Source organism: Primulina huaijiensis, chromosome 1, assembly GCF_012295235.1.
Source record: "Primulina huaijiensis isolate GDHJ02 chromosome 1, ASM1229523v2, whole genome shotgun sequence".
NCBI classification, from domain to species: Eukaryota; Viridiplantae; Streptophyta; class Magnoliopsida; order Lamiales; family Gesneriaceae; genus Primulina; species Primulina huaijiensis.
In genome coordinates this window covers 4,790,251-4,804,701 of record NC_133306.1, presented here as the reverse complement: position 1 = coordinate 4,804,701, position 14,451 = coordinate 4,790,251, and the positions used below count along the sequence as shown (strand labels likewise).

The following is a 14,451-nucleotide window of genomic DNA, read 5'->3' as shown; positions in this document are numbered from 1 at the left end:
CTCATAAAATAAAAACTCCAAAATTAAGTGCTTTTTGACTTGGAACAATTATGGAATGTACCTCCTGAGAAATTTTTCCAATATACGTGTGAGTGAAGACATAAGCGAACGTTCCATGTTGGTACAATGAGGACATTAGTCAAATCCGTAGCGTTACAAACTTATATTATTTTAACATTATTTATTATTTAGTAATCTCACATTACTAAATCAATAAATTGTTATATTTACTTTAGGTATTACATCGTTTGACAAGTGAGTTCTTGACACCGAAGCAAGAAGCATGATTGTTTGCAGAGTATGTCCTGAAGTTTGAGATGAATGATCCCCTGAAAAATTTATGTGGGTACGTATGAGTGAATATATAAGTACGATGGAAAGACACATGTTGGTATAAAGGTACATGTGAATAAGACATAAGCACGCGGAAAAGACACTTGTTGTACAGTGATGGCAGAAGTCAAATCAAGACGTTACAGAATGATATCAAAAACCGTCGCTAGAACAACCGAAAATAAGTGTTATGTGCAGTAAAGTGCTCCGTGACATGAGAGTCAACTCTTGAACCTGTGTGACAAAAGTGCTACACGCATAAGAGTTACCTCTTGATTCCGTAAGAGCCACCTCTAGATTCCCGATGTTGATGGATCAATGAGATAGCGTCGACGAGGATTTTGCGGTTTGAAAGAGATATTGATTGTGATACCCGTCTAAAAATGAACAAAATTTCAAAATTGTATAGGTATGAACCTGTAGAGTCAAAGAAAACTTACAAGATTTGATAGGTACTAGTAACACCGTATTTACTTTACAAAACTTCTAGTACCCTTGAGTTCCAACACATCAATCAGAATCCAACACACAAATCTTCTTGGGAGAACAAGCATCCAAGCAACTATAAATCGAACAATGGAACTCGTAAGAATTTGGAGTCGATGGTTTAATGTTTATCCAATCCTTCTCAACCTTCTCCACATATGAATGAGACGTAAGAACAGCGTGAAACTGAAGTTTGTTTATGTGGTTCACCAATTGCTTCATAAAACTCATGGAGAATAACATATCAAAGTGTTCCTCAGACATTGTAGCATCATAGAGATGGATTCCATGTTTGATTTGCATGAATCAACTAAGCAAAATGCACTACCATGTATGTTTTCCAGTGGTACTGCAAACCTGTCAGAGAAAACAAGCAAACAAGTCAAGGGAGATGATAAATTTGATATTCATTTGTATATATAATCTCACATTCAATTTAAATATAATATTTTCTTCTCGGTCACTGGACAACTGCATAAACTAGACATAGCCCAAGTTGTTATTACATGTAGAAGATCCGAATCATTATCTGGAATGAGGAAGTAGATTTCAAGAGAAGAGGGAGATTGGACAGGAAACATAAGATGTAATTTATCAATAGATCGAGATGATAAACAAGTCAACAGTGTGTCTCACTTCAATATACTCCACGCCTATCTCACTCAGTCGGTCCAACAAGTCATGCGATGAAAGTAAGCTGATAAAACCACCTGACACAATTGGTCTTTGGAGGAAATCCCAAGGTGACTTCATCACTATCTTATGCTTGCCGTGTTCATTTAGAGAGCTGCTGACAACTGGAAGTGTCTCTCCAAAAACCAGACATGTTAGATGCTCTGATGACATACAGTGTGCGAAAAAAAGCCGATTCAATGAGTGCTTTACTAGAACTTTATACCTCTCATTAGTTAGATGCTGAAATTTCTGGTATGTCAATGACATACCACAAATCATTTTAACTATACATGTGAATAAGTCCTTGCAAATAACTTTTCTATTGATTTCTAGAACTGGGTGACATTGCTTGACATATGTATACAACAATAAATTCAAAGCAAATACTTCACACCCAATGAGGCATAGTTCCAACCTAAACCAAAGGCGAAATATTAAAAAATACAAAATCATGTATCCAACCTTTTGAGGGTCGAATGCAAAGTGGTCATGAAGAGCAAACAATTCTTGCAGGGAACTGACTGAATGAGCAGGACAGACAAATATCAGAGGTACAGATGGATGGTTTTTTTACCTGCAACAAGCAAAGTCGTGATTAAGATGATACTGCACATTCATGTAGCATAAAAGGGTAACCCTCTTCTACGTGGCTGACAGAAAAATTTATCGAAAGTGTAGTACTTCTTGAGACATCAAGTCGAGTGCTTATAGTATGACAGCATTTCTTCTGCAAAATTAAATTGCATCCAAGCACAAATAGATATGATGGACTAGCTTTATAATTTTTTAAGAATTATCGTGTAGAAAAGCGTATCAATAGCACCTCAACAAGTCTCTGGGGATCATCAAGTTGCTCTTTCACGAGCAGACAGGCCTTCTCAGTTTCTTTGGAGTTGACAAGACTGTTATTAGGACCTCTTTCAATCTCCTCCACTTCCTCCAACACCAAAGATATGGCAACCTTGCCACAAGAAGACAATAGGTCACCCTCCCTTTACAGTTTCCAGTATAAATCAGACAGTTTTCCACCTAGAGAAGAAACAGGATTGCCAGCTATTTTTAGACTGCTAGTTTTTGGTGCTGTGCTCAAAATCTGTGGCACATTTTTCCTGAATCAAGAAATGAAATAGCATATGATGTCAATATGCCGACAGATTTTTATCCAAGAAATAAATATTTTATTCTTCATTATAATGACAAAACAATTTTCCCTGTTTTTCACGGATCGAGTCTGCAGTGCTCGGAGATAAATGTGTAGATTATGTAGCTTATTTCAGTAGTAAAGAAAATAAAAGTTGATTGAACAGAATTGTGAAATACCTGTTCACAAAAGAATGAGAAGCGAGTGATAAAAGAGACAGCGAGAAAGCCAAATGGGAGTTTTGACTCATTAGACGTAGAAACATACATATAATCATTGACACCAATTAGTGAATTACAAAATATTATGCCTCACAAGCTCACTTTTTTCTTTCTTGGACCTCTCGTGTGAAGGAATGTTCAAATCTAGTAGCCCCTTTGGTGGTGTAATAAGCATTTCTCTTTTTCCCAGATCAACCTCAGGAACAATTGCTTCCACGAATGGATACATGAGTGGCTTTGACAAAATTTCAATGTCTGTTCATTCCATGACTAAAGCAAAAGTCAATAGTTACATGTTCACATAAAACATATATTGAAAGGAAAAATACCTGACTATTCTTTTCTTGTTTCACAAAGGCATACAAAAGTCAACTAGAGAAAAGGAAACAAAATCTTTCCTTTATAAGACAGCACACCTAAAGAATCACTTTCATCCCAATAAGATCACGAGTATAGAACTCGCCTTCTTCTAGCGCCTGCTATCTTCATCTGTTACCAATAAGGTTGACCCAACAAGTTCGAACCAAAATATATCCTATCATGACATCATTCTTGAGTAGGCATGAACAATCATTCTCAAAGAATAATCCCTGACTACACCTGTTCCACTGAATTGATTTCATTAAATTTTAGAATCCAACTTTGTCCTGGGTGCCCACGCACCTCCAACAGTTCAATTTCCTGAAAATTTCTGCTTCAACCATCGAGTTCCTGGCTACAGGAAAAAGTAGCCTCCATTTAGACAACATATAATACTGTGTATTGCATTCTTAATTTTTAGATGGTAATAATCTCACTTTTGTACACAAAATCGTTTTCCTTTAAAGGGACGATGAAAGAGAGAAAAGGTAAGAACTTGAGTATAAAACGGTTAACATAAGAGTTGATAGTGGAGCGAGAAGATTGGCGCTCACGCGAAGAAGCTAATGGTAATTTACTGGAACTTGAGAAAACAGCGGCGGAAACATTCACTGGTCCGATAATTCGAGGGGGAGATAGAATTCGAAGTGTCTGCATTTTAATTTCTGGTTAGTGCTCTTGGGAGTTTAAAATTAACGTGCAACAGTCGAGGCACAGAGTACAATCTTACTGAAGCTGAGTCCGTGGGGTTTTTGGCATGAATGTCTTTTAACGAAACAAAATTAGTGTGTAAAAAGTTCCATCATATCCACAAATTCCAGGCCTGGAATTCTTGTAAACTGTTGAGCTGAGTCCCGCGACCAATTTAACTAGACTCGAGGATATGACTCTGCCCGAGGTAAGGACGTCTACGCTTCACCTCACATGAATATTATTTTTGATTAAGGTGTCGTTAGATCCAGGTTGTGCTATGCACTCATGTTATAGCAACTCTAGTACTCAAGTTCAATCATATAAAAACATAGGGTCGTTACTCCAGCAACAATGGATAACAACTGACTAAATTTTAAACTATTCTACCACTCATCCATGCATTCGACTTTGGTATGCTATTGGTGAAAATAAGTACGTCGCTATTGCAGCGAATTTACCTATATTCTTGGCCGGTCTTACCCAGATATGGCATAAATTTGAAAGCATGAACGAGTCCAAATGAATGCACGGCCCACAAAAAGTTGAGAAGATTCTATCAACACCGCATTTCATGGGCATACACCGAGTTCTTAGTTTTGTTAGAGCGATAGAAATATGCAATAAATTGAGAGCCAAATCAAACATCAAAAACTGACGCATTGCCGGAGATATCCACATTGGTTTAAAACAAGTGTTCTTTACGGAGTATGAAACTGTTTTTACATGCTAATACTCCTCACTTCGGATGCAATAATTCAAATCCAAGCTCTCTGAGGTTGAGAAGACTGCGGCAAGATGATCGAGATATCACCAAAATACGTTAACTCATTTAAACATATCAGGCGTATGAGGAAGAATAGCATTGATGTTAAACTGCTGCTATTGATGTGAGGAGTTCATTGTGAGTATCCGCTAGCTCTCAGTATCATAGTCAAATATGTGGAGATTTACACGATTCAGATGCACCATCATGATTTGGTGGGGCATTTATAGGGACCTGCAGTGCACCACTTGATAAGAAAGAATTCCAGATAGTACAACTGTATCCAAAACACCCCACCCCAACAAACAAACACGCACACAAACATATAGAAAATGCAGGGGGTAGGGAATTAGTCTTTCATGGATTCATCTTTAGCTCATTGAAAGTATCAGTTTCATAGTAAAATTCAAGCCTGGTACATTTTTCCTGCAACTAGTGCTACTTCAGAAGCTTTGTAATAATGCTTTCACGGACACTTTTTTAAACTTTATTGAGGACCTCCAACAGATTGTTCAGCACAATCTCAGACTTCCATATGCAGCTAGATCATCTAAGATTGCTTCGCCTCTTTGCAGAAGGGGTGGGATGGAATTGAAGCTTAAAAACATACCAATCAAAACCATGCTGTTTGACCTTCTGAGGTGCGGGCAACATACTAATACCAGGTCGGGAAAGGATAACATTTGTGCTCAAACTAATTTGTTATCAATATTGAACAATTTTCAAGAAAAAATAGTACGAAAAAGGCAAGTGGGAACTCAATTATACGCATTCCTATTATAGTAAAATAATATGAGCACCAAGGTGTTGCTTTGAATGAGCTACAAAAGAACTTTGATGTGGGAAGAAGGGTGACTACCCGCAAAAATACTCCATTTCAATACTTTATCTGGCCATTTTCATGTTGTTTTCCACAAAGAGAGAAACAGAAGAAGCTGTGACAAGAAAATGATTTGTTTTTCAAGGCAAACCTCTTGCTTTTTGCTCATAGTTTGTCCTGAACTGAGTTCTTGTTGTTTATGGAATTGTTCATCTTGCTGACGAAGGTGTTCTGGACCATGGGGATGCCCTCCATGTGGTTGCTGCTGATGAAAATGCTGATAAGTCTGTTGATGCTGTTGGTATTGCAGCAAAGGTATCTGCTGTCCTTGTGTTGCAACATGTTGCTGATATCCTTGTTGATTCATATCGTAGGCAAACTCCTGAAGTTGACGAGGATCCTGACCTTGCTGTAATTGTTGATTTTGCTGGTAATAATGATGTTGTTGCAATTGTTGGTGAAATTGTTCACAGTATGTTATCTGATGCTGATCTTGGCCATAATATTGCTGAGGCAACAGCTGCAAGTGCTGCTGATTCAGCTGTTGATATTGTTGCTGGTTCATATACTGGTGTTGCAGTTGAAATAAAGGCTGTTGCATATGCTGCTGATAGTGCTGTTGCCCCAAATGCTGCTGATGGTAATGATACTGTAGCATCTGGTCCATAGCCATGTTCTGTTGGGCTTGCCAAGGATCTTGAGTGCTTGGTAAATTGTTTTGTTGCACATTTTGTTGAGGATAAGAAACCAGAGGAGAGGACAGTAGAGGAGATTGTGCAGCAGATGCATCGCTTGGTGGAACCGTCGTACATACTGGCCCGGCATGGTCAGTTTTTGTAGTTTCCTGAATAACCCCTGCTGACTGGCCACAGATTTGAATTCCTGAATTTGACTCGATATTTCCTTGCTTCATCAGCATTTTGCTGTCCGATTCATTGCCTGGATGATTATTTTGCTCTTGATCTTTTGCTCGCTCATGAAACCCTGAACTAGTATATCCAGGAGCTGTGACTTTCTCAATCAATGTTACACCAGTTTTAGAAGGCTCTTTTGAATCTGCAGGCATATTTGTTATAGTACTGTTCTGCTGACTCACTGATCCATCTTTTTCTGATGCATTATGAAAGAGTGGAGATTCAATAATCGGACTGCTGGTTGGAGACACAACTACCTCAGCTTTATACACATCACAAGACATGGGGATTGACTCCTGATTTTCCTTCTCTCTGTAATTTAAGATAGTAGTACTTTCCAAAGGAACAGGCAGATTCTGATGTTTGAACTCATGATCCAACAGGCTAAGTTGATCAACAGGATCAGTTGTTTCTGTTAACTTGCCAAACTCATTAGCCGGCTCACATTTGGTCAAAGCTTGCTTTGCGGACTGGTCAATGGTTTCAGCAGAAACAACCATAAGTCCAGGTTTTTCTACTTTAGACTGGCATGAGAAATCATGAACTGAATCGTGTGAGATCAAAACATTCCCATTGGACTCAGCTAATTTTGCACTTACATCCACTGGTCCTGGTTTGTCTTCTCTTGATTGACGTGACAAACCATCAATTGGCTCATTGCCTTGTGACATATCCTTGTCAGACGGAACAATAGCTTTAGTATACACTGGCTCTGCTGTTTCCTTGCAATTGTTGTCCTTCTGAGGTGACAGCTTTTCCATAACCTGGGTATGGTCGATTTCACCATTCACTGGACCTTGTTCAACTTGAAGCTGGACCATGTTCAACAAAAAACTGCCTGATGCAAAGTGTTTATAAGGCTCACTCCTCAGGAACTGCGGAAATAGGCTAATATGACGGTTCCACGCCTTCATCACATCATGTACACTTCCACAAAGATTCATAAACTGCGATATTACACCAAAACTAGAAACCAATGTCACATAGAACTGTAAATTACTTTTCCCGAACATGAAAATAGAGTAAACAATGAAAGGATAAATTTAAAACTTAAGGGGTGGAGAATGGATAGCAAAGCATATTAATCCTTGATTACCACATAACTAACCATAATAGTCCCGAGTTCGGATATAACAAAGCACGAAATATGGACCACAAAGGTTCTGACATATGCTACAAGTAGATCCCAACCTAATACTCGGCCCAAATGCTTTTAGTTAAATAGAAAGAATTCGCAATATTTTGTAAAAAAAATTCACCTTTATCAGCTTTAAAGCAGCCGCTTCTTTTTCATTCTAATTGATTACTTTTAGGACAATATAAGAAGAATATCTTTATTTACAAACATCCTCAGATGTTTAGAGCAAATTGGACTTCAAAAAATATTAGATAAATACCAGTATACCACCAAAGTAGACTAAAATCAAGATAAACTCCAACCTCTAAGAACAAGAGTGATATAGTCTCTCGATCTTTGGCATTCAAACCATGGTATTCATCTGATCCTGGAGAAACAGCACCCGATATGATTGAGTCGATCACATTCACTTGGTTTGACCCTTCATGGGTCATTGCAAAATTCATCAATTCCTGCATGAATAGGAACCATCGGTTTGTTTGACCTTGGTCATGAAAAAAACAATATAACAGCACATCGAGTACCTCGAAAAGGAATCTGCAATTGGGTACTTCTTTTACACCATTTATTAGTATATTTCTAGCAGCATCTGCACTACCTGTTATCTATCAAGCAGTTCGGTTTAGTTAGAGAATAATCGGACCAATGAAGTCAATAATACAAAATACAATATGGAGTGTTAAAATCAAAGTCAATTAAAATTCTAGAGGATCAAAAGCTTTACATGCTTGTAAGATATAATCCTAAGACATTCACAGCATGGTGCTTGCTTCATGCTCATAAAAATATTGCCCGTGGATGCACCACTGTTTAATAATTGACATGCAGAACGTGTTTCAAAAAAAGGAAGAGCAATAATGAAAAATGCTACACGAGGTTTGCAAAACCATAAAAAAAAAGGTGATTACCAGGGGGACATGCAAGTGTATTTAGAACATCAGAAATGTTACAGCCAATTCTGGCCTTTAATTGCACACAAACTCAGAACAGAGGCACATGAAATTATAGGAGATATGAACACAACTATAACTTATCGTGGAAAGTTGTACAAGAAAATGAGACAACAAGTGGGCAGAGCTTCATAGGCATGTAGAATAAAATATTGTCAAAGAACACTTATATATGAAGCGAGTAGACTAAATAAGCTAACAAGCATTACATTTCTGTCAACCGTTTACAAATGGCAACTGATTTCTTGCCCTTTATTTCTTCTACTTGTCACGGCACCAAAAGGCTACTATCTAGAAGAATTAAACCATACAGAACTGACACTACTGACGAGTCGAAGTAGGATTAATAAAAATTTCCATACCATGAAGGTGAATCGGGAATAGTGAGAATACAGCCTGGGAAGAATATGAATCTTCTGCTTCTCTTTTGCTGTTTTGAGCGCTTCTTCATATGTAGTAGAAGCTTTAATTAAATTTCCCTGAAGTACAAACCATCTCTTCTTAACAAAGGTCCTTAATAAAGATACATTAATATATGCAACATTGCAAAAAACACACCAGGCGTCTTTCAATGTTTGCTTCTGTTACAACTTTTTCAAAAAAGATGGAATCAGTTTTTGCATCACACTGCTGCAATGAAGCACAAGCACCATTCACATCTCCTAGGTGCTCCTTAAACCTTGCACTGAATAGATGTATATCCGGCACATTCTGCGAGGTGTAAACACAGGAAAAAATCCCATTCTCTCATATAATAAAATTCTGATAAAATGCGGCAAAATCAACACTTCTCCAATCCTCATAAAATAAAACTTAAGGCAACAGGTTTATAGAACTTTTAATTAAACTAAAAACAAAAATCTGAAAAGTGCATCCTTTGATAAAGAGATACTAGAATAATGCATACATTTCTATCAAGAAGTGTGGCATAACACAGTCATATTCAAACACTAGACGTGGCTATAAGTTCATGGCAAAGAATTGAGATACATAGAAACAACAAAAAGTTCAGAAGGAGACAATTTTGATAAGAACAAAAGAAAATCTGCATTTATCTAAACAACACAAGGTAAAATGTATCTCAGATGTATTTCAATTCCTAATTTCAGAAGTTAAACCACAAACAAAGCCTCAATACAGACTGCATAATTATATCAATGACGATTCGAGTCACAAGGACCAAGAATAACTTCTGCTCCACTCTATACTACCAACCAAAATGGGTGGGAACTTACATGTAACGAGTTATGAGAGTGTTAATGCTTTATCCCAAAATCAAATAACTGAATATGAAGAAATTCAAACGAACCTTCAAAAATATTTTTGTCGCCCGGTCTAGAGCAGAGATAGCCAGCTCACGCCCTCCGCTAGATTCCAGAAAATTAACATAACGCATCCAGAATTCAGGGTAACTCGCACAAGATATTAAACACCTCTCATACAGTTTTACAGTCTGCCCAGAAAAAAACACACACACACATATATATAAGTACAACAAGATATCGGTGAAGTATGATGACTGTATTAAAAAATCTCACCCAGTCCAAATTTTCTTGCTTCTCGACAAAATCAAGATACAGATGCCAATTATTTAATTGATGGTCGTCAAGAGGAGTAACACAAAAAAATCGCCTTTTTATATTTGTCTCAAAGCATTTTATTTTTTCATTCAAATTGCATGATTCCTGATAGAATTCTTCACCGATAGATCTATATCTATACAGCGCCTTGCACTTGAGGACTTTATCAGAAGAACCCAGCAAATCCTTGACGACAAGAGAGATTTCATCCCCAGACATTTTTATCGCTGCATAAGGACCTGAAAGTTTCTCTACTTCAATGTGGTCGTTCTTCTCATATTCCATCTCCTCTTCCAAATTGGCCACAAACTGCTTGAAACTGAAGCATAAATAGTAATACATGTTTATTGGTTGACTATGAAATGAAAAGCTGAATCTGAGAGAAAATGTAGAGGTCGGAAGCCATATGTTAATTGAAGGCCAAACATGTATGTTTAATTATATCAAATACAACTACAGGTAGCAACCTATATGCTGGCTTCTGTAGAATCTCAGTACTTCAATCACGGTGCACAGATTTGAGAGAGAGAACAAAATACAATGAACCGGAAATAAAAGCTATGACAAGCAAAAGATAAACTGAAAAATTACTACTTTCACGCCCACTTGTTTTATGCCATAGATATTTGTTAGGCTACTGAAATCGGTAAAATTAATATTCACGTACTGATTTGGAAGGCTTCATTCGCAGTCAGCACTTATCTCATATTACAATATAACAATACTGCACGAACGGTAGATGAAACTAGAAGCATTCTATTCATTTTTAACATTTTAACCATCCTTTTGCTTTTGATGGAGGTGATAGCGGATGATCAGCATGAACTTTTTCCATAATTCTATAAGGTTAAAACATATGATCATGGTAGTTCTTTATAGTAAGAATTAAGGTTTTCCCAACAGTCCTGCGACAAGGTTGCTATGTATTTGAGCTGAGGTATGAATTTCAGAAGTAGGAGAACGGAAAATTGGGGGATATTAGAATGATTGAACTATTTGTTTTCAGCCAATACGGTAATTGCACTAGAAAAGGAAATCCAATATGAATACTCAGGAGTTTTCATAATTAAAAACGTAGAAAACGACCAAGGCAGGCAACATACAAAAAGGAAAACAATTTTGCGGCTACTGCTCCACAAGGAAAAAACTCGAAAAGGGGACTGGAAGCTCAAAATAGAAGCTACTTGGTGTTACCTAAAGAAAATTGTAAATATTTAGCCTGAAATAAGTACAAAACAAGGAAATAAAAAGGATTTAACTACTGGAACAGGTACAACCGTACAATCCATGAGGCCCAACCAATGCGTTAAAAGTGAGAAATTAAAAATGACATGCATAGCAGTAGCAGTCACTTCAGCATTTTGTTAGGAATTTGGAGCCCAACATACTTATCATAATAAAAATACAGCTTCTTTGTTGGAAACCTCAGAGCTTGGATGTAACTTTGCGCAAGAAAATTCCATCCCTGCTGGTTGAATTCATATTTCATGTACTTGTCCCATAAGGCGTGACAAAAGTAATCTTTTCCAACAAAGGAGACGGCTCTTCCAAATAATCTGTCAGACAAAGCATGATATTAATTACTTGAGCCAATTTGCATAGCAATGCAATCAAGTGGAGGAGAAGTATTTCAGTCATGGAAGCATCATGATGTGCAAAAGCTGAATGTCCAAACTTATCAATTCAATAACTTTAAGTAATATAATGTCCAAGGCAACAAATTTTCAGTAAATCAAAATTGGAGAAAGACCTTGATTTCGACAAAAACCTCATTTCCATAAATAGTTGATATACCATAAGTGCGATGAAAAGTAACAAAGCAATATAATGTACTGAAGTTAGTGAAATGGAAAATAAAATTGCAAAAAACAGAAACCTAGTTTGCTGGTTTAGAGGGTACAACCTAGAACTCAGCCTCATCTTTTGGGAGACGGGAGTGCCTTTTCAAACATTGAGAGAACAAATAATGAAATTTGGCAATGATGTACCGATAATATCGATTTGCAGGTTTGACTTTTCTGCCTGTCTCAAACCTAGAATGGCTTACTAGCCATATGCATATCGCCACTGTAACTTAAAGATCCCAGTGACGTACATTTGACTCTGCAGAAATTTCTCTCTTTTCTTCATCAAAGTCCTCAAACCCACGACTATTGGGCATTCCTTGGGTTATTATACACAAAACAAACTCTAGAACCCATAGCTACAAAATGTAGTGTAGGCAATAACTCCAAGCTTTAAAATCTACAGTCATAGAATTCAATGGCTATAATGTACTATATCAAAACATGCCAGCTAAGCTCTAAATTTTACCCATATTAAAAAAAAACCATTTCCCATAACTTAAAAGGCATTGGAGAAATGCATAGCAAATAATGATAATAAATCCACTCCTGGTTTCGAGAATGAATGTGGGATATATGCTGGGAGTTTTTGTGAAAAAAAAAAAGAAGAAACATACTATATAATGAAAATAAAACTCAGAAATAATAGTTATCTATTAAAGTCATTACAATAAATATATATAAAGATTACTTGCGAATATCCTCAGGATCTCCAAAACAAGCTGTGCCAAATGCAAAATAGTCAACCCAGAAACCAACTGAGAACATTGCCAATCCCGATCCTCTTTCATAAACTTTAATGGCTTCTTGAGTACCACAAAGCTTTGCCTTGCAATAGGCATATCTTTCCAAGTGCCAGTGACACAAAGGAAATTTCTCCAAAAAAGAGTCATATGACAGGGAAATTGTATCTATATCATCCTGCATTTCATGACCACACATGATTTAGCATACGTAATAACCAATTCAGTACAAGCATACGCTCGTACATCCAATAACCTCGCCATTCACGACTGACCTATTATTGTATTCTACTACAGGAACTTTAGAAATTTTTACAATCCAATACGCCAGCTAATTAAATTTCCAATTTCATAAAGCACATTGTGAAATTGCAATATGTGTGATTCACTAATTGTAATTGAGACATAGATATTAGACATTAACCAGATGCCCATCAATTACTAAAAAATTCATAGAAAGCTTTCAGAGTTCTTTAGCCCTTAATTGCAGCAGGTTTTAATGCATCAGCCTGTATCTAATTGACCATGTTCCTCAACAAGCATAACATTTCTTTCAGAGAATTTTCATATTTTTTTATGTAAATAATATGCAAGCCTGGTCTCTCTTCACCAACCAAAATTTATAACCAGTGATGACATGTAGATCAAAATTTAAAATTTTAAAGCAGCTCAATTTTAATGTCTCTGTCGTTTTTCCAATATGAATAGTTACTGCTACTCTAAGATCCCCTCCCAATAATTACGAGACACTGCATCTCATCAGAATGGAACGATTACCTAAATTTGATACCAAAATACTTTTTAAAGTATTCAAAGACCCAAGTAGCATGTTTCCATAGCAAGAATTTCCGGTAGAGGTTTTATTGCTCCCAAAATAATGTTTTGGTCCTGTCCATTTCTACAAGATATTAATAGCTGAGAAGGCAAAAGACGACAATCTAGAGTTACCTGACAAGTATTTTCAACCTCTAAAATCAACGATTTCCAGGAATTGTAATCTAGCGAGCCATAAGCAATCAATTCCCTGAGCTTTTGAGATAGCCTCACTGCTAAAAAACAAAGAGCATTCATAGAATCTCTATCGTGATAAAATGATTCTATAACGCCCAGAGATGTCTACGACCTTGAAAACTTAACAAAGTTATAATATTGCCAGAGGCCACAACAAATATTCAAATTATATCTCCAGAAATCAAGAAAATAAATTGAACAACTTTTAGATGGAGTGATTGATCATTTACTATCATCTCGCCTGCATAGTAACTCAATTTCAAATTCAATGACTCCAGACAAATGACCCATTAAGTTTCAACAGACAAAATCAAGAGTTCAAAAAATTCAACTGCACTTACATGCCGTTTCAGCGCCAGGATTCTGTTCGGCCATATAACACCCCCTCCCCTCGATTTTCTACGTTGTCTTCCTCTTTTCTCGTATTTACTTCCAATTGCAGCACTGACTGTCTCCACCAACACTGACCTACTTCAATTAAGGTGACTTGCATAGATTTTCGATGCAAATGTGTGTGTGTGTGTGTTTATATATATATAGTTTCGATTTTTTATATGCTTTTAGATATCTAGACGATTGACGGTGGGTGATCGTTTTATTTTCATATGTAAATATATTTTTGTTATTAAACATAAAAATATTATAAATTTTAAATTCATCATTTACATATTTATTTCATTCAAGTTCACTTAATAATATTATTTGTGTTGAAAAATTATTTAAAAATATGAAAAATATTTGTGTTGAAANATTAATTATTTTGGAAAAAATAACCCTTT

The 14,451-nt window shown here is 36.5% G+C and overlaps 1 protein-coding gene across 3 annotated transcripts; it reads right to left on the bottom strand.

Moving 5' to 3' along the window:
• Positions 1 to 2,315: 2,315 nt before the first annotated feature.
• On the bottom strand, positions 2,316 to 14,192 carry LOC140979120 (uncharacterized). 3 transcript variants are annotated; one of them, XM_073444471.1, is made up of 14 exons: positions 14,014 to 14,192; positions 13,610 to 13,710; positions 12,610 to 12,839; positions 11,463 to 11,630; positions 10,033 to 10,393; positions 9,804 to 9,947; positions 9,053 to 9,205; positions 8,857 to 8,973; positions 8,069 to 8,149; positions 7,847 to 7,996; positions 5,644 to 7,353; positions 3,654 to 4,906; positions 2,959 to 3,571; positions 2,318 to 2,603 (listed from the first exon to the last, which is right to left on the bottom strand). In XM_073444471.1, exons 1-12 carry the CDS (start codon positions 14,045 to 14,047, stop codon positions 4,841 to 4,843), a joined length of 3,315 nt encoding a protein of 1,104 aa, XP_073300572.1. In that variant the 5' UTR covers positions 14,048 to 14,192; the 3' UTR covers positions 2,318 to 2,603; positions 2,959 to 3,571; positions 3,654 to 4,840. The 3 variants fall into 3 exon arrangements, with proteins under 3 accessions (XP_073300576.1, XP_073300572.1, XP_073300578.1); XM_073444475.1 differs by having other exon boundaries at positions 2,316 to 2,603; positions 2,959 to 4,906; XM_073444477.1 differs by having other exon boundaries at positions 2,959 to 4,906; positions 13,610 to 13,707; positions 14,014 to 14,173.
• Between the last annotated feature and the right edge of the window lie 259 nt (positions 14,193 to 14,451).